The sequence below is a fragment of the Xiphias gladius genome, chromosome 19 (assembly GCF_016859285.1).
Source record: "Xiphias gladius isolate SHS-SW01 ecotype Sanya breed wild chromosome 19, ASM1685928v1, whole genome shotgun sequence".
NCBI lineage: Eukaryota > Metazoa > Chordata > Actinopteri > Istiophoriformes > Xiphiidae > Xiphias > Xiphias gladius.
This window is the reverse complement of record NC_053418.1, coordinates 16,127,558-16,153,510: the sequence shown is the minus strand read 5'-3', so window position 1 is coordinate 16,153,510 and position 25,953 is coordinate 16,127,558. Positions and strand designations below refer to the sequence as shown.

Sequence of the window (25,953 nt, the reverse complement as noted above, 5' to 3'; positions counted from 1 at the left end):
GAAAGCACCGTGTGCGTAAAGCTCAGTCCCTCCTGCATCTGCACCTGCATCAGTCAGGGCTCCTCATGCCCCTGACCTGTGCGCTAGTTAACTTCTGGTCTGTTTATCTGTGCTTACTCTTGCCATTTAAAGACTATTGCTGATTGTGATTATGCCCGTGAATGTGACAAGCCCCGGGTCATGCTTTCTTTATTCACGTCACACTTTTGAAGCATCCAGCATCCTCCAAAAATCCATTTTATATTGCAAAAATTGTGAACCCATAGTTCAATATTTATTGCAGACAAAAATGCAAATACTTTATATACATGAGTAATTATCGAAAACGCAAAATCACATGGTCTCGGCTACCCACAAATAACCGCGGGATACAGTGTTAGTTAAAGTAGAGTAGAGATAAAGTGAGGCAGAGAAATATCAGATCAAGTGACGGATTTATCTGTTTTCAGTGAACTGTTTTCAGCCTTTGGTTGGCTGCTCGTACACTAGTGCAGCATCCAGCGGTGGAGTGCTGGGATCATAGCAGCCTCTCGCCTGTTTAGTCACCACAGGACACAAATCCTGTTCGCACCATCTGATGAAGCAAACCAAAAGAATATGATTAATGAATGCAAAACTGGATTGTTTTTTTTAAAACCTGAGATGAGTGAAAATGTACTTCTTTTTCTTTTTTTTTTTTTTTAACCTGAGAGCTGCATAGGTGTCAGATGGAGAGGCTCCTTTCCAGCAAGCATGGTCGATGAGAAGGGCACCTGTTGACAGAGAGTTAGGCGTATGTAGTAAATTGTGATTTTGTATAGGGCTGACACTAACAACTGATTTCATTGATTAATTTCGTAATTAGTCGGCTTATTGTTTGGTCTATGAAATGTAAAAAAATTGTGAAAAATGTATATTGTCTACGTTTTCAAAATGTTTGTTACATCAGTCCAAAACAAAAACATATTTAGTTTACTTGACGTATGTTTACTTGACATATATATATATATATATATATATGACAAAAGAAAACATGAAATCCCCACATTAGAGAAGATGACACCAGACAGTGTTTAGCAATTTTGCCAAAATAGTTGCCTTTTAATGTTTTTAGATCAACTAATTGGTTAATTCACTAATTGTTGGAGGTCTAATATTGTGTGTGTTTGTCCAGTGCCTACCAGTGTAGATGCGAGCCAGGCTGTATGCCAGGTCTCTCGCTGCCAGTTCCAGGTAGCTGGGTGCTCTGGTAGCAGCTACTTGAATGAACTTATTCAGTTCAGAGAGAGCACCATCTACCGCGTTCACTGCTGGGGCCAAAGAGGAAACGCTTGATGAACCTGCGAGCAGGGACTAAAAGAAGAGAAAAAAAAACAAGTGCACGTCGCATTCCTGTTCAGCCCTGCCATAGATCAGTTACTAAACTTGTCTGATGGGATCATTCCCTGACCCTGTACCTTAGCATGGGTGAAGTAAGCGTGGAGAACCATTCCTGAGCTACGAGCCACACAGCGCAGCACATCCAGAGACAGAACGTTTGTTGTGCCTTCCCAAATACTAAGCACCTGAGAGAGAAAGAGACGAGCTTGAAAATTACAAAAATTGTCAAATACTATTGATTTTCGGTAACGACCTCACCTGTGCATCGCGGAGCAGTCCAGGCAACCCGGTATCCTCGATGTAACCCTGTCCACCAAAGCTTTCCAAACCCTCCGACACCACAGCAACCGCCTGAGACGAAAACAAAGCAAGGACAGAAAGGGTTGCGTTCAGGAAAACGAGTGAAAGTTTACAATCACAAAATGTAGTTGTACAAGCCCCTGCACCTGCTTCCCAGTGTACAGTTTGACCACAGGAGTGAGCAGACGAAGGAGGTGTGTATCAAGTTCAGTCGCCACGCCACCCTCCTCTCGGCCCAACAGACGACACACGTCCATCGCCAGAAGGAACGCTCCACGAGTCTCCACCTGTCCGTGTGAGAAGCAAGCGTGGGTGAGGCGTGATGGGAAACGCTGTACGTGTAGTTTGTTCACCCCCCTGCCAGTTTACCTCCATCCTAGCGAGAGTCTGCATGTGCAGTGGGTGGTCTTCAAGTAGCTTTCCAAAGGCAGTGCGGCGAGTGGCATAGTCACGAGCCAACTGAACCACCCTGTGAACACGCACAAACACACATATTATTATTAATCATCTTACTTATACCATGTTTTTAGAAATCAGCAAAGGACGCAGTGCAGTAGTATGAGCAATATCGTACCTTCTCATTGCGCCTGCTGCAGAGATGCTGTTGTGGATCCTGGTTATAGTCAGCATTTTAGCTATGGAGGCCACACCTCTCCCTTCCTCCGAGAGCTGTCGGGCGTAGAGAAGGAATAAAGATGTCAAGCTCTCAAAAACAAATCAGCTGCCTTTTGTTTCAACAGAACGATTAAATCACATAGAAAAGGCATTTCAATGTGTGTCTTGTTTCCATGACGGGTAGCAACGTATCTCCAAATGAAAATGGTTTTTGTAATGGAGCATGAGGTGAGAGCGGCTCCACAAATCTTTAGCATAAACAAAGTGAGCTCTACCTCATCCAGTGTGGCTTTACTGTAACACGGCCAAGGACTCCGCTGCTAATCATCACTGTAATAAATGGTGATGGGGAACTGACCCTGTGTGCCGGCAGGCCGTCCAGCAGTAACTCAGCAGTCGGCATCTGTCGTGTGCCCAGCTTGTCCTTTAGTCTCTGAACCTCTATACCCCTCAGCCGGCCGTCCTTGTCTCTACTCACCTCTGCATAGAACAGAGACAAACCCTTGCTACCCTGTGGGACAAAGACAAGCACGCATGCATTGCATTGGCATCACTTTAAGAAGTGATTCAAGGGCAGAATGATGATAAAGGAGTGCAGACATAAGTAGTGATTTGTACCGGCGTGGTTGCCCCGTTCTGTCCTGCACCCTGGCTAGTGTGAGAGTCATGTCTGCGTCTGTAGCAGAGGTGAACCACTTGAAGCCGTGAAGTTTGTATGAACCATCTGATTGGGGAACAGCCACCGTCTCTGTGCCGCTGGCTGAGGACATGCAAGACAGTTAGAGGAAACTCATGAAGCATTACAAGAGCTACTCTTCTTCTGCATCACAAAGCCAAAAAGTGAAAAAACGTTTCCTACACAGATAACTCATTTAACAACACTTAAGTGTCAACTGGAACATCAGAGTACTGTATAAGTTTTTCTTTATAGAATCTAACCCACTATCATGAGCCATGAGCCCTTTAAAATACGGGAAGTAGCCACCGCTGTCAGTAGCTTCTGATCTGTAGGATGAATTTGATACTGGTTCCACTGTGAGTGTCACTACTGACCCACATCAGATCCTCCCTGTCTTTCTGTCATCCACTGCCCAGACGTCCAGAAACGTTCAGGCTGACGAGTGGTCAAACGACTGTAAGCTTCGTCTACTGGCCACGAAACACCTATGGACTTCACATACACGCACTATATTTACAAGCTCAAAAAAACAAGTTATTAGGAGAATTCAGATTTAAACAAGAATATGTTTACATGCATTGCGACAAGTCTAATTTTGTCTAATTAGTCTAATTCTGGTTTGAATTTTGGATACTGCTACTAAGGATGATCTTTCCCTTCATCTTACTGCATTATTGCCCATGTTACTGTCTCTGTCATTACTTAAGCACATATAGACGCAGCTACTGTTTATGTAACATCATTTAACAATCAAAGTTTGATTTGCCGCCAACACAATGATGGGATTGGTTTAAGACATACAGTATACTATGTTAGTCGGATGATGTGTTTTTCCTGACACACCTGGATGACTTTAGCAGCTCCATCAGTCATGGCCAGAGGACAGGTGTAGAGACCAGAGGAGGGAGAGAAGATGTACAGCTTGCTCATTTGGTACACACGACTGGAACACAAACACAAACACAAACACAAACACAAACACAGACACACACACAGACTGTTAGTTTTTCCTTTGGAACAATGTAGCCTAATAGAAACTGAAAACACTATTTACTGAGGTGAAATATGACATATAAGCTAAACTGAAAAAGAAAGTGCAACAGTCTCCTAACCTCCACTCCCCAAATGACCTCTCATAGCCAATGGCAACCAGTCCTTCTTGTGCTGACAGATCTTTCATTCGTTTCCAAGCCGGGGAGGTCACTATGTGATCCACTCTGCGACCCCAGGGGTCAAAGTGTACCAACCGTGGTGGGGTAACCTCGCACTCTCTGCCCCACCTGTCCACCTCATTCACCACGCGCTCTCCAAATGCACACAAGTCTGAGTGAACTGCCTGTGAAGTATATACATATACATTTACGTAGATCATTTGACTGAAAAGATAGATCCTTACCAGCTGTTTACACAAGTTGTCACAAATTCAAGTGCTTTTGGTTGGAAATAGTAGTAAGATGAACCCTGGAACAAAACCAGCTGAAGGCACAGCTGTGCTCACCTCCTGGGGCAGGTGTCTCCGCAGGTATCCTCTGAGCAAGGCATCCTCTAGAAATGGGTTCCTCAGCACAGGACTTTCCTGGAAGAACGAGCCTATCCTGGATCTGGAAAACGGCAGGCAGCTCACCGCCTCCCAGAGATGTTCCATATTAGATCTTCTTGTGCCTACCTCAGCTACACTGGCGGATCTGGTGCGGACAAGCGGTCGAGGAACACCGCACCACACCCTGCTGCGGCCACCGGCTACACAGCGGTTCAGCAAGGCTTTGCGCACTGACATGGTTCAGGATATGCGGTCTGGGGTGAGAAAATCAGCACAGTGTCATGAGATGCAGCATTAAACTGAAGGCAGTCGGAGAAAAGGATTGGTTTCATTCATTCAGTCATTTACAGGACTATAAGGAATCAAAAGTTTAGTATTTAGTATCTCTCTTTACTTATAAACCTTAGAAAGAACCTTACCTCCTTCTCTTTCCTCTACATACAATAGGCCTATTTTTGGCATTTTTGAGACACTCGTCATATTCCCACACACAGAAGCCCTCATTGTTAAGACTTGGTGAATATGGATAATGGCCTCACACATCTTGTGTTTTTTTTCTTTTTCTTTTTTTTCTGCCAAAAAAGTCAGAAATGTCGCAACAACACATACGTTCAGGCAGATGAGAATGGGAAAGGAGCCTGCTATATCTACATTTTTAAAGGTAATGACAATACTTTCCCATGATCACACCGCTAGAATTCAGTCAGCATTCATAAACACAACTGCAGAGCCACAAATGGACAACAGTTGCCAGTGCTCCTGTAAAACGCTCTAAATTTGTTAGGCTACCATCATAGTTCTTATTCAACTGTTATGAAGCCATGTGCGTTAATATTTTTTGACAGCATTTACATGCATATATATTATTTTTGCATCCATTACATTTATATCATATTTATAAATCATAACAGAAGTGCTACGATTTCCATACAATATCTTATTTAAATATGCAATTAGTTTGCCAACATCATATTATATTTTCTTGGTAAATTAGTTTAATATTGAGCTAACTAGTTCCGCCCACGACTTACACCACACAAAACAAAAACATAACAAATAATCACCCGGTTTAAGTGATATCTACCCGTATTAAATAAAAGAATACTGTGTCTAGTTAATAAAGAATATTTACAAAAAAAAGTAGCATTAAACTCAAAGTAACTCGGTGAGCTAACATCCACACTGTGGGTCACAAAACTGGCTCAAAGTTCATTTGATTCCACTGTCCTTTTTGTGCAGATATTAGTTTCCCCATTTGGACCAGCAATTTAGCTTTACGTAACTGAATTATAATCTAATGGTTAATAAAGTTCAGGAGTTGCCAACTTTACTGTTAGCCTAGCTCTACTTCATCACACTGCATATCTACGAGGCTTTTCTGTAACCGTTTTCATTGGAAGTGACTTTTTGCAAGTTCACGCTGATAACTCCTTTTTTTTAACACTGAATTATCTGCAAATATAACGTCAGGCTTCGACTATGTAAAAGAAACACTAGCAATCTTACCTGACGTTAGCCCGGCAGTGTTGACATTCGCCACAGCTGCAAGCTTTGGCCTTCAAAATAAAAGTCCCGGTCCTTCTTAAATTGTCAGTTCGCCCAAGTTTTATAAAAACATTTGACTCAGTTAGCGAAGTGGTTTGAAGGCAGTTGTGCTTTTATTTGCACAGGTTGAGATATGTGATTTCTGTCATAACTCCAATACAGTTACGGTGAATGGAATTTCAGTTTTATTGCTCAGGTAAGTAAAAATTAAAAATTTGAAAAACTCCACATCTCGTTCAAGAAAGTGTCCCACTTGCAACGATAATCCACAGACCACACTATTATAGTTAACTTAAATTTAATTTTTGGAGGTAAAATGCCCTGATCACAATTTTTTGACACTGGCTTGCCTTTTAATAAGACTATCCAAAATGTAAATGTAGATTTCCCACAACCAATATTCTGTTATTTGGCAAATATAGAAATATCATAACAACAGACATACATGGAACAAAGGTGTTGGTGAACCTGTTTTATTGTTCTAAGTAAAGATTTGTCAAAAATACAGAATCATTTGTTCCAATCAGAACAAAAAGACTGAAAGCATGCACCGTTTAATAAAACATTGCCATGACATGTTAAAAATCTGGTCAAAAGGAAGGAACAGGTATTGAATAATTATGAACACACAACTTTTACATTAAACTGAGATTTTTTTTTCTTCCAAAAATAAACACCGAACACACATAGCTTAAATGAAGGAGGGATTTAAGGGAATACTCATACTGATAAAACCCAGTAAGTAGTTCTTATTTGTGGGTGTGGTACATCACCCAACCATAAAAGATTTACCCGGTTTGCTTGATAGGCAGACCAGGATGGAGGAAGGTAATGGGCAACACTGATGTGTTTTTAGTGTACAAAAATAACAGTTAATGGTTAAGTAAAGGTTGCAGTGCAGAGCACAGCCCAGTCAAGCGCAAGTCTTGAGTCATTTCCAATTCTCACCTGATGATGGACCAAAATGAGGAACAAATGAGTAGTCTGCAGTTTGTGACAGCATTAGCTGACTATATAAATGGAGCATAAATTCTATTAAATCTACACAAATCAGTTCCAAGGTGAATCAGGATAAGATGGCTTAAACATAGCTTAACATATATAAGCAAGTATATAAAAAGGACTAAAAAGAAAATCACAGGCCAGAAGGCGAACCCAACAATGTAGAAACACCTGCCCAAACTCGAAGAGCATGCTGGTGCTGCCTAAATGCTGGAACGATCAAAATCAAGGATCAAACTTATAACAATCTGATTTAACATGTGGAAAGATCTCATTCACAGCCAACTCTGCCAATAAGCATTCGTGCTCAGGGAGCCATCAGCAAATAACGGCTGAAATGAAAGTTACCAGTCCATTTATGTGCATGTCCTCTTCTCTTTTATATTTCTCTTTTCTGTCTTCTTTAATCCCCCTTGGTAAGGAGGTCCTCTATGTAGGCGTCAAGCTCGTCATCTGTGTTAATGTCAATGTCCTTAAGAGTGTAAAAAAAAAAATAAAAAAATTATTATTATTATTTTTTGAAATTACTTTGCTTTTTTTTTTTTTTTAAAGCTGTTCTCTTTCTTGGGCCATCAATGATCTGCAGTACAGACTAAGCAGTAAGCAATCTTACCTCTTGTACTTTCTGCAGAAGTGCTACAATATTTGTTCGTAGTTTCTGTAGTTTCTCGTCTGCCTCCTTCAGTTTGACCTCAGTGCTGTTGCTCTTCTCTTCCACAGCTTTGGCCCTGGCATCAGCTCTGCTCTGGTATGAGTTACACAGTGACTGGAGACCAGATTCATACTGCTGGAAATACTCTTTCTAAATGGAGGGGTAAAAACACATTAATACATCAGCCATCAATACTCAAAAAAACACAATAGTAAGACTATATAAACACTTTCTCAAATCTTTTAAGTATTATTTCAGTGTGTAGTATTGCTGGACACGATTCATTTCCCGGGAGATACAGTTCTCAATTCTGTAATGATTTGATAGCTTTCAATGTAAAACTCCATTTTCATTTCTTGATTTTACGTTAAATTCTAGCCTGAAGATCAATTCATCAAATCATCTCTCACCAAAGGAAAGGCCACCAACTCCTCAGCTGTCATGCTGTTAACATCGTCCTTTGGAATCCGAAAAGCAGGAGGGAAGAAGTAACGAAGCATTGTTCTGGAAACATAAACAGCACAGCGAACAAACCATAGTGCTTTGAGACTTTAATGAAGAGCGACTCGTGTGTCCTGCTCATTACAATTTACAAAGTGTGTGGTAACAGCACCAAGTCGCTGTAACCAGCTCACCTCAACATGGTGACCAGGCTGTCGGTCACCTCTCGACTGGTTCCTGGCTGAGTAGTGTCCGGCTCCATGGGTGCTGGCCCCTTCTCGGTCTCCTGTTGGGTGTCGGGCGTTTGAGTGATTGGAGATGGCGGCCGCATCAACCGGACTTCATCACTACCCTTAAACACCCTTTTCACACACACACACACACACACACACACACACACACACACACACACACACACACACACACACACACACACACACACACACACACACACACACACACACACACACACACACACACACACACAGGTATATGTATACAATGTTAACTATCTGGTATGTCAACAAAACGTGCCCTCAACGCAGAAACACAGACACAGTGTCTTACCATCGGTCTTTAGGGGTTGATCGAGGTACATAGTCAAACTTCACTTTCCAGCGAACACTCTGTTTATTTGCCTCCACAGCAATGACTTTGCCTGTGTACCACTCCTTATTGACACGTACTTCAACCAGAAGCCCTTTATCTGTAGAAAACAATTACACGGATAGAAATTCCTCCTATTAGAACTTTATTTGCCAACTACATGTGTGATACACACACGTCAGTGTGGAGCAGTCCATCATCTCACCTTTCTGAGCATTTTTAGTGTCATTCTCTGGTTCCTGCTGTGGAGCCTTCTCAGGTGTCTGCAAACAAAACAATGATTACCAGCACGGTAGCCAGAGAAACATCATTTACTGAGTGAGTATACAGAGTGAGGTTAAAAGAAATGATTTGCATCTTTGTTAATGACAGAAGTGAAAGCCCCCGTGTGACCTCAGTCATTGAATGGGAATGGCATGCTTGATTGCAGAGAGCCGTGAGGGAATAACTTTGGTTTCAAGAGAGGATTGTTAGAAGATAGAACGATAATCCGACACTGCACCCAGATCAGATGAAAGATCAAGTTGTCATGACTGTTAGAAGTTGAGAGAGCAGATGCAGCCCTGGTCTATTTGGACGTAGCAGAGAAGAAGGACTGCGTAAAGCTACCTTAGCTTTAACTACCTTGTCTTTAGCCCCATGCTGCTGTGTGGAAATGGATTTAGAGACAGAGGATGGTATGGCTGATGTCTGCCGCGCGCCTTTCTTCTCAGCCTGGGAGTTTGTTTTAACCTGTAAGGTCAACAGCAGAAGGACTCTGAATGGAGTCTCAGTAGCTGACTTAGGCACCCAGGAACGCCTATACTTCCTTTTCTTCACTAAAGAAAGAGCCTGAAATTGATTTCAGCGTTGCCAGCCATCCCAATACTGTAGGAAGCTAATTAAGCAGCGCTCACTGCAGTTTAGTTCAAAGCCTCCTGCTAAAATGAGTGTCCAATAAGAAAATATCTTGTAATACCACAATTGCCCAGGTGACGAGATGCTTTGCCGCTGCACTAATGTTCTGTAAGGATGAATACAGCTGAATCTCTACTCTGATGAGCAACATGGGGGACAGATAAAACTTTGTAATAATATGCAAGTGTTTTCCACACAGAAACAAATACTAGATACAAAAACACTTTAAAGGCAAAGGGGGTAGTTACAGTGTATTTATGCACATGTGGAGTGGCATGTACTGTATTTTATTATTGCACTCTCATTGTTGTTATTTCATGTTCAGATCATTTGAGAAGCCTTTATCCTTGATTAGCCAATAGACTTAATGATGCTGCAAAAAACAACTGCTTTAATTTTCTGTCTCCTCTCATTCGGTTTCCTCCATTCATTTATTCACTTAATGGAATTAGTCTCTCATATGACACAAGCGGTACTGAGGGAGGCAAGGCAACAAGTAGCCGAAAAAAAACCCTGCAGCACACTACTTGGCAACACAGTCCTCACAGCATGTTGCACAAAGCACCACACACCCCGACTGACACACACAGGCTGATTCATAAGACTGAGGTAGCAGACTTGAATGGTTTATGCAGAGTTGCTAATATTCTCATTTTATACACCATGTTCATCATCCTCTGTTGAGTGTTTCTGCTCTTGCTGATGCATTGTCAGTAAGATCAGAAATTTGAACTAAAGTGTTTCTGACCTGATGCCAAGAGGAATCTACTCTTACATGTGTGCTCTGTGTGTGTTTACCTCATCCAACTTGCCACGTTTGGGAAGTGGGGCCTTCTCTACCACTTTCCCACAGTTACCAGCTGCTGCAGCCATCTTGGATTTCTTTGTCTGTGGTTCTTCCTCTTCCCTCTCCTCCTCACTGTTGTCCTCCTCCACCTCCTCCTCTTCCTCCTCCTCCTCCTCCTCCTCCTCTTCATCCTCCTCCTCCTCACTGTCCTCCTCCTCTATAATTCTCTTGCGTTGTCCAGCAGCTCCTGCTTTGGCAGATGATGCTTTGGCAGATGTCTATGGAAGGCAACATATTACTTTATTCACACCGTTTTTGGTTTTAACTGGGCATGAAGGCAAATTCATAAATTGTGGTATTAGTGGAATACTTCCTAAAATCTGTAACTCACCCGTGAGCTGCGGCTGGGTGGAGTTGTTTTGGCAGTAGCTTTGGGTGCAGGCTTTGCTGCAGATGCAGGAGACTTTGCTGCAGCTCTAGACCTGGATGGTTCAACTTTGGGTGGTTGTGGAGGAGTGGCGGGTGTCCGGGTGGCGCGCTGAGAAGCAGCACGAGATGTAGGGGCACTTGGAGCATTTTTGAGGTGAGCTGGGAGTGGTGGAGAGCGGGGCCGTGTTATGGACCTCTCAGAAGATCTAGTTGGCTACAGCAACAATGTAAAAAGGAAAAAAATACAACAAACAAACACTTCAGAGAGAGAATGAACTATAATCAAGATCATTACCAGCAGCAGTGTTAGTGAGCTACTTTGTGTAGGACATGTTGTGGATGAGAAGTCATTATGAATGCACCAAACATAAAACTCATAAAACATTTTTAGTTTTTTATTTCATATTTTAAAAATATATAGGAAACCGTTTATTTTGAATTTTGAAAGTAGCAAAATAAAGCACACTCGTAAGTATTGAGTAAGTAATGCTCATTTATATTTTCTCTGAATTTTTGTCTTCACTTTCTATAAATGACAGAGTACTAACTACGGTGAACAATGTCTCCTCCAACAGGACAGCAGGAAACTACTTTTCAAAGTGCAGGGACATAAAATGCAGGATAAAACCATTTTAAACTCAAAAGGGATGTTTTGAGTAAAAGTCTGTAAAAAGAACAAAAAATAACATGTTTTAACATCTATAACTGAATGTTAATTAATATAAACAATAAAATAAAAAAATGTTTTTAGAAGATGCTAAGAGTTTAAGAGTAAAACAGTAAGATAAAATGGAGGTACAAAGTTAACAAAACTACTGGCTAATACTCTAGAAATTTACTTAAAACTGTAACTGAAATCAGTGTTTTAAGAAGAATTTGAAAGCAGTATTTAAAAGCTGACTCAGAATTTAAACACTGCAAGTAGGTAGAGTTTGTACCTGAGAGGAGCTTTCCGTTGGTTTCATGCTGACCTCCAGTGGCAGCTTCTTTACATCTGCTGCAGATTTGATGGTGCTGGTTTTCTGAGAGGGGGGAATACAATATTTATGTCCTAGTGTACACAAAACAGAGAGCAAAGGAAAGAGAGAGAGAGAAAAGAAGGACGCACCTGCAGGGCCTCTAGTTTCTCCTGCTGCTGTTTGATTTTCTCTGCCAGCTCTTTCTGTTTGTCTTCAGCTGTCAGCTTGTCTTTTTTCAGAACACCACATGGCAAATTCTGTTTCTGTTCAGGAGCATCACACCTGAAAACACAAAATAAACAAACTATATATAGCGTGTAGGAATGCTACCATTGTATACAAAACAGCCATGTAGTGACGCAATTGGCATGCAATACATACATTGCATGAATACTTAAACTAATAATATAGCCTGAATTGCAACTTTAAAGACATATTCAATAAAACAACGTTCTGTGTGTACCTGTCCTGGGTGCTGTCAGGGTTCATGAGACAAACCCAACTGTCTGGGTAGCGTTTGTCCACAGCATCCATCTGGAATGGTAGCGTTCTCCACTTTAAACATTTATCTGAAAACAGGGAGCAGAACCAGAGAATTTGTGGCGATAAGTTAGTTTGTTGAGATACAGTACGACGATGAGTGTTGGCTCTGTGTGTCTATGGATTTGTAACTAACCACACTGAATAGTAAGTGGTATCTCCATGGCCCGACGTCTCTTGTATCTTGACTCTGATGATGGAGGTGCCGACCAGCTGGCAGACAGATATCCAAACTCATCCCAGAACTTCACTATGCCTTTCTGGGCTGCAGAGCACACACAGATATAATTATTAAAGTAAAAAATAATCTTGACTCAAGTAAATATTATATTCAAGTAATTGTTTAAAGATGGCATTTCTTAAGTGAACACTTTCCTACTTGTTCCTTACTGCAGCTGCAACAATACATTTACATTTACAGTTCTGCTCTGGCTCAAACATTATTCTATCTCTGTCTCTCCCTCTCTTGATGTCTGACTCGCTCATGCCACCTGTATCAGACATGACAGCCATTGGTTGTGGTTTGGGGTGGGGCCCAATGCCCTTAATGCCCAAGTATGCTTCAAAAGTAGTTTTCGTTGGATCGCCTGGAATTGTGTCTAACAATTTTTCTAACTTTCCAAAACAGACAATCCAACAATCGTGCCCACTTCATGCAGCGACTGGGTAGGTGTATTAAGTGTGAAAGTGAGGCAGGGTTTGAATTACACTCTTAAGCTCTTCAAACTTTTCATCACTTCATCACTTTTCATGTGATGAAAGCGGTTGGGTGGTGTGTGCCAACACCATTAATGTATTTGGAGGAGAGATTGTCAGGAATTGTGTGCACAGTGGAGAGTGACTTGGAGGGCAGGTTGATGCATTCAGGAGGAGGCTGTGACAGCGGGCTTTTTGCCCTGTCTTCTGGGTATGGCCATTCGGAAAAGACCCTTTTGCCTTCAGTTGCAGTCGGACGACATGTTGTATGACCTAGCACATTTGAATTATGTTGCACCTTAACTGGAACATCCAAATCAGCCATCACTGATGGTAACAAGCGTAACAGCTTGCATACAGCTAATGCTGCAATTCTATGGGATTCGGATGGGACACATGCGGTGTGCCCTATCATGAGAAAATGTGATCAATGACTATGAAGTGTGCAAGGAAAAAGTGTTTAAGTCCGTAAAAAAGGAACAGCATGATAAAATTTGTTTAACCTCTTGATGTATTGGAGGACTGTGGTTCAGGACATCAGTTTTTTCTTATTACAGAAGCCTTGAGACCACTTTTTGTGGGGCAGGGTTTCAAGCAAGAGAACCACAGTGATCTGAATGCTTTTACACTGACTTCTGACAACTTGTCAATTAGTGACTAACTTAGTTGTAAGACTTGACGATTTTTGTATTTGAGCTGTTCAGTCCAGTTGTCACTAATAAAAGGGAAATCTGACAATTCAAAGAAACTCACCGATGTTAGTGTCCTTCCAGTACTGAGCTAAATGTTCCCCCATGGATTTCAGTAAATGTCGATACTCCTTAGCATCTGCAAAGTCCTGTTTGTTGTGAGTAGGCTCTAGAACTAAATATGGGACATCCACTACTCCAACCACACCTCCACAGGCCCTAAAACACACAAACCATATAACTCTAAACATTTTTCTTAGTCATTCAAACATAGTCACTTTTCACTCTGTGTACATTTTACTCACATGCCTCCCTCAAGCTGTGGCCCTGTCTTCTCGTACATCTTGATGAGACGAGAGCAGTTGTACACAAACATCCCGTCCAGGTCCCTCTGTTCAATGTTTACTCCAAAAATAAAATTCAACTCCTTGGGCTCCTTTAGTGCTCTGAGGAACAAAAATGAATAGGGGTTTGACGGGATATAGACAAGGCCCATCAAAAAGAAAGTGCTTTGAAGTGTTTTGTCAGGTAACCTTTTTATAGCACAAACTACTGTTCTCTTTCAATTCAACAACAGAAGATGTAATTGTAATCTGTCATATTTGACTAAACATCATACATCAATTATACTGGTCAGTAACTACTGTAAGATTCTTATAAATTTCTTAAATTACCAGCAAATGGGAGGTGAAAAAAACCCTTCATTTTAACCATACATAAGAGAAATCCATTTTAACAATTTAAAAAAAAAAATCATACTTCTGTTTAGCTTCGAGGATCCTTTTCTTCATGTCAGCATCGCGTCGAAGCATCATGGCTGAATCCTGAACCTTTCTCAGAATTGCCTAGAGGAAGAGAAGAAGGTGGGAGACATCACAGATTGGGCCTTTGCTGCTATAGTCTTTACACTATGGAATAATCATTTAGATACCTGAGCATCAGGTGTGCTTCTACTACTGACCCTTTCAAATCCCACTTCAGCCTTAACCCCAAACTTTATATTAATTTACCAACATATCCTCTTTAGCTTACCCGTGAATCTTTTGACAGGTCCTCTCCTAATCTGGTCTCTAAAGTCATGCGCTTACTCTCTGCCTCTCTCGCTTTCTCCTCCGCTGAAATAAATGACACAAAACCGTTAAGTCAAGTCAACTAAAACTAAAGCAAAACGTAAATAAATACAACACAGACTCACCAATCTTAGAGAGGTGATCTGCTTTCTTGACTTCTTGCTCAGCACGAGTTTTAAAACGAGTTGACGAGTATTTATAAACCCTGTCAACAAAAAAAGTTTGCAAGTGAAAGTTTAGTCACTGGAATACAGAAGTTATACAGTATGTGTGTGTTGTTATATTACCGTGGTTTATAAAGACAGCAGGACAGTCTTTTAGTCCGGACTTTATGTCCCTGGATAAAAATCCTCATGCGTGGGTCGATGTACAAAACAGCAGCATACGCTCTGAATGACCGCCTCTCTGGCTTCCTGTGAGAGAGGGAAGAGCAAAGCCATCAACATTCACAAAATTTCTGATCAATGCAATCAACATCAAACACCGTAATGCGCAAAATATAATTTCTTTCATCATGAGCCACAGTTTTGTTAAATGGAGTCACTTTTGCAAATCACACAATATAACAGCTATACTCACACTCCTTCAACAGGCGTCCCAGCCATCAGTATGTCTTGGTGATCTGTCTCCACATCCAGCTCTGGTTCTCTGTTATCCATCAGCTTCAGATTATAGATGATCACAAGAGTACCTGTTAACAAAACGCAACACAGAAGTCAGCATCAAAATCAATATCAACCATGTCATTCCTCAACAATAAAGCTCAGAGAAAAAAAAAAGAACATAATTAAAAATGAAATATATTGACACAACAGAAATAACTTTATTCCCAAAGACATTTTAAGCATCTGTCTCATGAGATGCCTTAGAGAGATCCTTTTTAGAGCGATATACCTTTTACATAAAAGTCATCCAACTTTTGGTAGTAGTGGCAATGAACTTGTCTAATTGATGGACATCACAAAATTAATCTCTTTACATGAAGACACAGATTTATGTGCTTACCACTGATGCTCTCTATTTTGTTGAACTGCTCCATCAGCTGCTGTTCATTTTTAAAAGGCGAGTATTTGAAGATCAGCTCGGTCTCTATGGCATACTTCTCCGGATCAGAGGTCAGTGGCTCCTTGGTCTTCAGATCCCAGGAGGGGAGGGGCACTATCACCTGAGAAGAGATGATTAAAACCCAGATGTACAAGAATGCAGAGAAGTTTGAGTTTGAACAAAAGACTAATGGGTTCCCATGGTGGAATTATGGGGAAATCCTAAAAAAAAAAAAAAAAATAGACAGACTTAAGACTCTTATAACTAACAAATATTAACGAGGAAGCAAAACAAAGGGATCCTGAAAAACCCACCAAGTTAAGTAGCAGCAGGTATCTCTGCCCCTGGTGCTGCAGTCTGGATCTGTGACTGCAAACCACCTACTGCCCCCCATGATCCTGCTCAACACCCACTGCTTCAATTATTATGATTATGATTATTACTATATATTTGGTTTTATTAGTATTATTATTCACCCTATTATTATAATTATTAGTTTTATTATTAGTCTCATTATTATTATACATCTTTATGTGGTACCTGTACTGTGTTATGTTCTCTTTCCTCCCACCTCCCATCTGTTAATCGTGCTCATCCCTAGTAAAAATGACATCCAATATTCAATAGTTCTGTCTAACAGGTGACTCTGACCTCATCCAGTCCCTCTTCTTCGTGGAACGTCCTTGACAGGAAAAGGCAAGTCAGCGCGTCGCCCTTTTTTGTGAACAAGATGAAGTCTTTGCCGATACGCATAGAGCCACTGTGAAAAAAAAAACATTTTAATGATATGTAAAATTATTCAAACACTAGTGTAGCAAGTGCACAATGTCATAATCACACAGGAATTGGGTGAAGGTCTTACGATTTCAATCCATTTCCATACTGGCCGATCTGAGTGGACTCAGGTGACCGTTTGCTTGACTTTCCAAACTGAATCACATGGGTTGCCTCATCTAATAAAAGAAGTGATCAGCATTATGTTTCACACTCTAAATACATAAATCCTTAGAAAACCTGCCAATGGACCCACAGAAAGCACCTTTAAACTTGAACTAAACAACAGCTTGAAGTGATTTCTCTGGCAATAAATTCACACTCACTAGGGTCCATTCCAATACCATCATCCAGAAAACAGAGCATGTAGCCGCCCCGCAGCTCTGACCTTTTCTCTGTCAGAAAGGTAGGAAGGTGAAAGACAGATATTAGGAGATTAGGAGCAATGAATGTGTATGCTTCTGTGTGTGAAACTGGGTGAGTTCTCAGGTGTACCTGTGTAGATGTCTATTCGTGTGGCATTAGCATCTCTGTGAATGAAGAAAAACAACTGTGAGCCTTTCTATGTAATAAAAAGAAGATGTCAGAGTTCTCTAGGCTGCTTAGTGTTTCAACAATTATAGGCACTGTTGCAAATCGTTAAAGGTACCTTGAATTGTCGACAAGCTCCGCCAAGGCTCCAAATAAGAACTCGTGGGTTGTCCTGAAACAGACCACTAATTTCATTAATTCAATATACTTTTATAGAAATATGTTTAACTTGAATTAACAGGACAAGTGGACAAAGAAAGTGGATGTGTGAGACATACTAGTTGACAGGATCTGGATGGCACATTAATGTTCTGTGTGAGGTTATTATTCAGTTATACAACCTGTATTTCCTCAAGTCTATTGAGAGACATGTGTCAGTGTAATCACTCCTAATTCATATGGTACCTAGGGCCTCTTCTTTAGTACCACATACTGGTAACATCTTGTGACAAAACAAATGAAGACTGGTACTGTCTCACTTGAGTATAACTCACACTTATCCTTAAGTATTCAATACTCCTCTCCAGGAGCATTAAACAAATTGTTTTAAATTTAATGACAGCTGTCCAGCACAAGCAACCAACATCACCATCTATTTTCACTTGGTAAAAGTGAAGTGGTGAAATAATCCCTAAATTGTTTCAGTCCTGCTCTTGTGGTTAAGCCCTTCCTGAACATATGTATAATCCCCTAGCAATGGATTTGGAAATGAGCCCAGGGTCTGATATCATCTGTGTTTCTAAATGTGTTGACTGGTGCCCCACAAAATATTCAAGCGTGTACAAGGGTTTCATTTGGGCTACATCAAGAGAAAATGTTTAGGTCTATTTGTTCTGTAGCAATGACATAAGAGGGAACGTTGGTTTCATCTTATCTTCTGCAGTGCAGATATTATTGCGCCAGCCTTTTAAATCCATGACAGTGAATGTTGTGAACCACATCACTCTATGTGTGCCTTGTGTAAAGTGTGACCCCTGGCATTCACAGGTTTTCCTTGTTTACATGTTGTTGTTTTTTTCAGATCATCCAAGAGTGCTGTTCAATTTAGTGTTGTGAGTCAAACTGCAAATTAACACTGACAACTACTTACAGGATTCGATCATGATTGAAAATCCAAATACATCACTGATGCATATAGTTGTGAATTGAAAGCATTAATGCAAAATTGCATGCACTCGGACAAGAACTAGCAAAATTCCTGCAGAAACATTTTTCGATTAAATTTACAGAAGCAACTTATGCAATACACACCAACAAAGTAGAGTTTAGTAAATGTTGGCAAATATACATAAAAGTGTGACATAAAATAACATTAAATTATCTGACTTTAAAAACTGTTTTTAGATGGAAGTCATATTAAATGCAATGAACACACAATGAAAATGAGAGTATATTCAAATAACTATTTGAGTTGGTTTAGGGTTGGTGTAAGGTATTTTTATATGGTTCAGGTGGATCTCTACAAACATTAATGCAAAAAATATTTACATGGATGAGCTGGCATGCTATATCAAGTTGGTAGTCTGTAATATTAGCTGTCATAATTCTGTGCAAATATTAATTCCCAGCAAGCCGGTACTTACGAATTTGTGTGCAGGTACTCAAAGGTAAGCTGAGCCCTGCTCAGGTTGCTGTAGCTGGAGTAGGCCATGGCCATTCACAATTATTTCCTGTTTCCTTCCTGGTCTCCCGTTTGTCTTTTTCCTGATGAACCGGGCTCTAGTCCACAGCTTTCATCCTAAAAAGGCAGGAAAACTATCACAGGTCTTGCACATTTACCTACAGAGTGCCTCCATTAACTAACACCCTGGGCAGGTCGCGACATCAGCTGATGTGGATGCTTTACAACAAGTCATGGGGGCAAGTTGACACCAACAACTTATTAAAAGCCCCCCACCGAGGGGTACCACGTGGGAGGCCTTTCTTGGAAACAACAAAATTTTAAGAGCAAAGAGCGCCTGTAGGCACGACGTTAGCTATGAAGACATTGACGTGTATGTATATATGCATAACACGGCTGCTGGTCTAGCTAGGTGTCTATGAAGTAAGGCCCGGTCATGTTAGTGAAGAGCGCATGATATAAACATTTCAGACGTTATGTAGCAACTGTAACTAACGTTTAATATTACGCTAGTTGTTGCTAGCGGACATTAGCGTTTTCTAGTGTTTATGAGGTAACATCAGCTAGCTAGCTTCACACTGACGTTAGCCGTTTCAAGTAATTTTACCGACTTTGCAGACCGTTTTCATAAGACGGCGACTTTGCTGTGGCTTCGCGCTAGTGTAATAATTCGTACAAGGAGGAATAGATCGTTTGCAACGTTACGTTTCCTTTTTCCTGACATGAAACAGTCCACCAGGCCGCGAAGAATCCAACCACCCCGTCCTCTGGTCTGCTGAAATCCCGCCTCTAGTTTTCTACACTCAGCCAATAGGAAAGCATCATGTAAAGTTTCTAAACGATGATTGGAGGAGAAATCTTGCACGTAGACCGGATTACATACCGGTGCATCAGTTTTTGGGGATCCTTGAATTCATTGCATTGAATTTCTAATTACCATTTTTGGATCACAAAATGACAGGTATATTCACTTGTATATCTGAGAACATTGGCTTACAGAGGAGAAAAATGTTTGTGTGTTTGTCAATTGATCAGAATTGACAATACAGGGTTGTTTTACTATTTATTATCAGTACCATAACCTTAGTTGTTGATCAATTTTCAATCCTTTGTTTAATTTTTTGGCTGTGGGTCCGTCCTTTTGTTTATTTCTACACACCATGGTAGCTTTGAAACATTTCTCTGCAAGTTGATTTCCAAACTGCACTGAAAAGAACTGGGCTTCCACAAAGTCAGGAAAACAACATTCAAATACTAAAAAATATGTTATTTGGAAAAGCTTAACAGTTACGTAAGGTATGTTTTTTTTTTTTTTTAATTGTTCTGGGCTTTTAAAAGAAAAAAATTAAAACCATACATGAAAATTCCCTCCCACTGCAATAGCTGCTCCTAGGCTCCACTAAAAACTGATGACGCCATGTCAGTAATGAACGGTTCATTGTCATTCAGACCAGTCAATATAAATGTTTTTTTATTACCAGTATATTGTGTATGTGTGCATCAAGTAAAGACTAAAGTATTACATCAGTATCTTTCCTTCACTTGGCAGAACCCCAAATGAAACAGCTCTTGAGTTACTTGCAAAAAGCCACTCCATGAAAAGTCCATTAACTCCAGTCACATTCACAATAGAAAACTAGTATTTGTATTTCACACCATTAATGTTTAATTCCTGCTTAAATTAGGTACATTGTTTTTGAAAACAGGATGCCTTCTTGACAGTAATCCCGTTTCCCCTGTTGTTATTGCAGAAAATCCTGGACAGATTCAGTAATTCACTGTTCCTGGAGGACAAGTCAGTTCATAACACTAGTCACTGCCATGGACACACTTTACTTTGCTTAATTTGCCGATAACTCTTTGTTATTTAACAAATATGAAAAATTGTGTCATATGAACTTCAACAGATTTTGCACCCATGTTCTTTTTTTCTCCCTTACATGCCATCTCTTGCTTAGAAATTGAAGCAACAATTTCTTGCAAGAGCTAGAAACATTCCAGTGTTTCTTCAACACTCACTTCTTAAAGTTTCTACTGCTATGCAAGTCATGATTCATCAGACTGTTTAGTAGGTCGATGCAAGAATACTTAAACTGTGGATCTGTAGATCTGGCATCTAGGTTCAATGAGCTTTCAATGTCAGACATGTAAATTAAAGTGGTAAAGCCAATGCAAATTAGCCTAGTACACCTGCTGATAGGAAAACAGTATATTATACTACTATTTTCAGTTTAAAACAATATTAAATTTAGAATTTTAACTGGAAAAACACTTATTCTCAGTATATTAAACCTTCACTCAGTTGAATGCAACCAGGTAATGTCCATTTTCTAAAAATTACCAAGAATAATCCTGGGAAATGTGGGAACTGAAGTAGACAAGGCAATTAAGAAAGCAAATAACTCCTGGATTGCACTGTACATAACAGACTGGAGAGTGAATGTATGGCCAGTAAACTTTGTAGGCATTACTAGATGAAGAGTTGTTCCCATTACACCATGGTCCAAATACAAAATAAACTCCTTATTGATCACAACCATATTTCTCACTCAGGTATTGTATAAAATTTCAGTCTGATATAACAGGGATGCTCCACTCATTTAGTATTGCACGTTCATAAAGTTTGCCCCTTTAAAAGCAGCAATACATATGGCTCTTCTCTCTCTCAACCACTAACTGATCTCTTCAAGATCCAGAGGATGAAAAATCTTCAGGTGTCAATCAATGGGACCTGCAAATAAAGTAAAGCAGTGAGGTTAGGTTAAACAGTCTCTGCACATTTCTAAACATGCTAAGATATCTACATGTCATACACAAAAAAACATGGTTAATGTAAACAGATTCCACAAAATAAAGCAGTCAAAATTGTCAGTTGGACAGTTATGTAAGAATTGGGTGTTACATTTTTTAGATCCAGTCCATTCCAGGGGTGGTGGCGTATGAGTGAATGTGTGAGACTTGCAGTTAAACAGAGTATCAAACAAACTCCCAGCAGACATACACTGACTTCCAACAGATGACGCACTGCCACACTCCGCTCCTCCTAAAGAGTAAAAGTAGAGAATGACTGACAGGGTGACAGGAGGGCATCTTTATTTTGGCTGAGCATGTTATGTAGTGACACACTGTACCTGTGTTAACATGACAGTGAGTGTGGGGTCATTCTTGGAGTGTAAACTATAGCAGGTTTGTGATGCTGTAGGCAGCTGGTTGCTCACTTCCACATGGACGGATGAAATATATTTCTCATATGCAGGACACTCCGGAGGAAGTCTTCAGGAAAGTATACAGTAAGTGCATAGAAACACACACACAAGGTACCTAAGTAGTTGGAGACTTAACTTAAGGAAGCTTAGAAACACACATTTTAGAGTCTGAATTAACTTACAGGCTCAAGGGCAGGACGTGTGTTGGGGCACTAATGGTGAGGCATGTGTGCGTACTATCTCCAGACAGAAACTCTAGAGTCACATTAACAATCTCATTGCCTGGGGAGTAAAACAAATGCTCATGAGTGAGATTGTATGGTTATACACACTTACTTCACTTTATTTCACAACAAAAACCACTTCAGTGCAATACCAACCTCCAAGATGTAGCTGACTGGCTCTCAAGGTAGTGTATAGACCTAGGCCTTTCAGAGAGCCACTGGTTGAGCTGGCAGTCACAGCCAGAGGGACCTTGAGATGCAAATGGGTGACAGGAGAAGAAGTCTTTGTAGAGCTAACTGGAGTCTCTCTGTCCTGTTCCTTCTCCATCAGAGGATAGGGAACTGATGAGACAAGCTCAGATGAATTAGTGCTGGTTTTCATACACAGCTGGAACTGTGATAAGGAGGACAGTAGATGGTTCCAGTCCTAAGAGAAGATTAAGCACATGATTTGCAAATCAATATCGGCTCAGGACACACAGAAAAACATGCATACATGCAGTTGCAGCCTGCACAATATCATGCTTCCTTTGCACACCATTATCCTTTGTCTTAAGACGACTGCATGGTAGAAAATTAGTTCACCTGAGTAATGGTTGATCTACCAAACAAAGGCAAAAGGCATCGCTGAAACAATCGTATTTGTGGATCAAATTTGCTCCAACGTACACAAAGTTTTCTAAGGCAACTTCCAATCTCCAAAATGAAATTGGACAAAGGAATCCTTACCTTTGCTGTGTCAGGGTTAGGCAGAGTGTGAGTGTAGCTGTAAGAGCTCAGGCAGATGAAGGAGATGGCCAGACTCAGCAGACACAGGAAAAATGTCACCCCTGGAGGATGCTGGGACACATAATCTCTAAGGTAAGTCATTGGCTGCCAGAAACCCATCGTCAGACTTCACGTACACTTAGGATGCGGTAAGCTGTAAATAGAAAAGAGTCACTTCAGTTACTAGGGTTTTGACAGCTTTTTTTCCACCACAGTACCTGTGGTAATGCTAGCGTCTGTTAGTTGTTGGAGGCTGTTATAGGACTTATTAGTTATTATTTAGACAGGGTCAATATATCTGTTCAATTTAAGCAAGCTGTTCAGGACAACTTCAGTAAGACACTGATCATGTGTAAGTAAGACGGACTGAATAATTCCCAAATGACTTTATCTTTCTTTGGATGAAGGTACCGCTTTGACAGCATATTAGCATTCAAAAACACTGAAAGAACCAGTGTTGGCAGCACGGCAGTCGACACACATTTAGTCCAGACTAAAGAGCCACAGGAGATGCGTAACTTGTGCACTACACAAGCCCGCCAGGTCTGCCGATACAGTAACGATAGGTTACTGTCAATGTAATGTTGACTAACTTGTAATGTAATGCTAACTAACTAGCTGAAAGATAACTTCATACCTTGAGTTCGAGCAGCCTTTTTCTGATCACGTCGCCGGTTTAGTTAAAGCACAGCGACACCGGAGTTTCCTGATGGTAAGTAAACCCGAGTTCCACATTTAAGGCTGAATCCAAATGTCCGCACTTTGCGGCACTCGCAGACCCGCGGAGTGTACGGGCGCGTTCCCGGGAAGTCCGCGAGTGCTGACGGCCGTCCAGGTCTTCCAGAGCGGCCTCACGCGTTGCGGACTTAACTAGACTTCGCTCGGAAAATTTACCCACAAGCCACCGCGATGTTGACGTGACCTTTTATTATATTAATAGACGAGTAAATAATTAAATAAAATTGCAAAAGAACTTTTAAGTGCAGCTTAGTGCGCCACAGAGATAACAGCACGACAACGCTGTCAGTTAACGAGCGTGCACTGCCATGACGACGACCATGACGTAGGCGACGTGACTGTTATTTGGCAGTTGTAAGCGAGTTGGTTTTGGGGAGGAGACAGGCACTTTCTGGTCTTGTATGTGATGTTATTTTACGGTTTACACCGAGTAATATTAAAATAATTACATCCAGACATATAAGAATGACTGAAAGTATCCTTCGTTGTGTTTTTCAACAATACACCTGGTTGTGATTTCCTTATCATCACAGTTTAGAAAGTGATATTAGTTTATTTAGCCAGAGGGATTCAAGATTTCTTACATGGTTTTAACTAGAACCTCGTGGTGCAATTTAAAGGAAGCAGACTGAGAATCCAGGGCCGAAATATAACCTAATACAGCACTCTGTGCATAATGTTCTTCCGGTGAATTCATGGCCCCAACTGGCTTTAAATTATAACTATTGCCCAGTGTGGTTGAAGTTCCTAAACTGAGCTAGACACTCACAATGACTTAACCAGAATTAAATGATAATTAATGAGACATTCACTGTGGCTATCTACATTTTATGATTTTATATTTTAATGATATGTGCCTGCAAAAGTTTTGTCCACCAAAAGTAAAGTGAGGATGCTTTAAAATAATGCCATGAATAGTTTTTATTTGTCAATCAACTTCATTCAAAGTGCAGTAAACAGAAAAAAACAAAATCAAACAAATATTTGGTGAGACCTCCTTTAAAACAGTGCCTATCTACTAAATGTACACTAAGGGGCACAATTTTTCAAGGCACTTGGCAGGTAGGTTGTTCAAGCATCTCGGAGACCTTGCCACAGTTCTCCTGTGGATTTAAGGCTGTCTCAAAGTGTTCGAGCTCTTCATGTAATCCCAGACTGACTCCTTGATTTTGAGGTCAGGGCTCTGTGGGGACCATACCACCTGTTGCAGGACTCCTTGTTCGTCTTGTCACTGAAGATATTTCTTTACGAGTCTGGCTGTACAGTATGTTTGGGGTCATTGCCACATGCTGCAGAATGAATTTGGGACGGATCAGACGCCTCCCTGATTGTACTGTGTGATGGATTATATCTGAAGTACCTAAAACTTTTCTTACAGTACCGTATATAGTATATATTCCTATCCAGTACACTCACAAGGACCATTTGGTTAGATATCTAATGATTAACTTAAAGTTCTTGAAAAACCTCTACACACTCTTGGTCCACTCGAAGAGATGTTTTCATTTAATTCACCTGATTAGACCTCTAGGGGTGGAAAGCCTGTGCTTGATTGACACGTTCTTCACTCTCCTGCTGAACCGGTTAGGGCGGGACAAATTTGACCCTTTGTTGTTGTTTGTACATGGAGTTTGGTGACCTCATGAAATTCCCAGCATAATAATTGAAAACACCTTCGTCTCTATTCCACTGTATCACTTACATGACTGGTATTGACCAATATTAAACATGGGTGGATTTTCTAATTTTCCATTTTTCTATCCAACACTGCATAGACAGGAAAAAAAAAAATATATTTTAAAAATATGAATTATACAATGAAAAGGCAAATAAAAAAATACACTTTGAGAAAATCGAATTCAATTTTCCATTGTCCTATTGTTTTTTTATATGGAAAATCAAATTGATAAGCATTACACGGACCGAGCAGTAATAGAAAACCATATTTTAAATAAGGCAACAAAATAGCAAGTTTTTTTTTTTTAGAAAATATTTTTAAAATTGAAAATTCATACAATGTATTGTAACAGAATTACTCAAAAAATATTTAACTCATAATAAAGACATTTGCCATTAGTGTGACAGAAAATTTGCATTTGCATCAGTATTAGTGCTTGGTGATTTCTCCAAAGAAAGTTGTAATTCAGTTTGAAACATTTTACCAATCCAATAAATCATTAAGCCATCAGAATGGAAATGATTTGCATTTTCACATATTTAGCATGAGGAATCCAAATATTA

The 25,953-nt window shown here is 40.4% G+C and overlaps 3 protein-coding genes across 9 annotated transcripts; all 3 read right to left on the bottom strand.

Moving 5' to 3' along the window:
- Window positions 1-252: 252 nt before the first annotated feature.
- Window positions 253-6,066, bottom strand: LOC120804688 (acyl-CoA dehydrogenase family member 11-like). Its single transcript, XM_040154209.1, is given in 16 exon segments — window positions 253-574; window positions 686-752; window positions 1,161-1,332; window positions 1,437-1,544; window positions 1,618-1,710; window positions 1,806-1,946; window positions 2,029-2,128; window positions 2,234-2,328; window positions 2,633-2,785; window positions 2,893-2,912; window positions 2,915-3,034; window positions 3,328-3,445; window positions 3,797-3,896; window positions 4,066-4,289; window positions 4,452-4,747; window positions 6,000-6,066. Coding segments are annotated over 15 exon segments (1,905 nt in total). The 5' UTR covers window positions 4,731-4,747; window positions 6,000-6,066; the 3' UTR covers window positions 253-459.
- Window positions 6,067-6,497: 431 nt separating this feature from the next.
- On the bottom strand, window positions 6,498-19,615 carry morc2 (MORC family CW-type zinc finger 2). 7 transcript variants are annotated; one of them, XM_040155886.1, is made up of 28 exons: window positions 19,384-19,615; window positions 18,739-18,893; window positions 17,274-17,327; window positions 17,120-17,154; window positions 16,951-17,019; window positions 16,713-16,803; window positions 16,502-16,610; window positions 15,812-15,971; window positions 15,386-15,497; window positions 15,094-15,219; window positions 14,932-15,011; window positions 14,769-14,851; window positions 14,496-14,581; window positions 14,042-14,182; window positions 13,801-13,955; window positions 12,488-12,616; window positions 12,275-12,380; window positions 11,961-12,093; window positions 11,791-11,874; window positions 10,815-11,066; window positions 10,435-10,701; window positions 9,364-9,471; window positions 8,945-9,002; window positions 8,701-8,839; window positions 8,328-8,495; window positions 8,103-8,196; window positions 7,654-7,842; window positions 6,498-7,512 (listed from the first exon to the last, which is right to left on the bottom strand). In XM_040155886.1, exons 2-28 carry the CDS (start codon window positions 18,810-18,812, stop codon window positions 7,444-7,446), a joined length of 3,171 nt encoding a protein of 1,056 aa, XP_040011820.1. In that variant the 5' UTR covers window positions 18,813-18,893; window positions 19,384-19,615; the 3' UTR covers window positions 6,498-7,443. The 7 variants fall into 7 exon arrangements, with proteins under 7 accessions (XP_040011820.1, XP_040011821.1, XP_040011822.1 ...); XM_040155887.1 differs by having other exon boundaries at window positions 19,388-19,615; XM_040155888.1 differs by having other exon boundaries at window positions 19,397-19,615.
- Window positions 19,616-19,857: 242 nt separating this feature from the next.
- Window positions 19,858-24,002, bottom strand: zgc:158398 (uncharacterized protein LOC568894 homolog). The gene is made up of 7 exons (XM_040154168.1): window positions 23,612-24,002; window positions 22,936-23,128; window positions 22,363-22,633; window positions 22,165-22,264; window positions 21,908-22,049; window positions 21,679-21,819; window positions 19,858-21,507 (listed from the first exon to the last, which is right to left on the bottom strand). The coding sequence occupies exons 2-7, from the start codon at window positions 23,092-23,094 to the stop codon at window positions 21,487-21,489; spliced, it is 834 nt and encodes a 277-aa protein (XP_040010102.1). The 5' UTR covers window positions 23,095-23,128; window positions 23,612-24,002; the 3' UTR covers window positions 19,858-21,486.
- Between the last annotated feature and the right edge of the window lie 1,951 nt (window positions 24,003-25,953).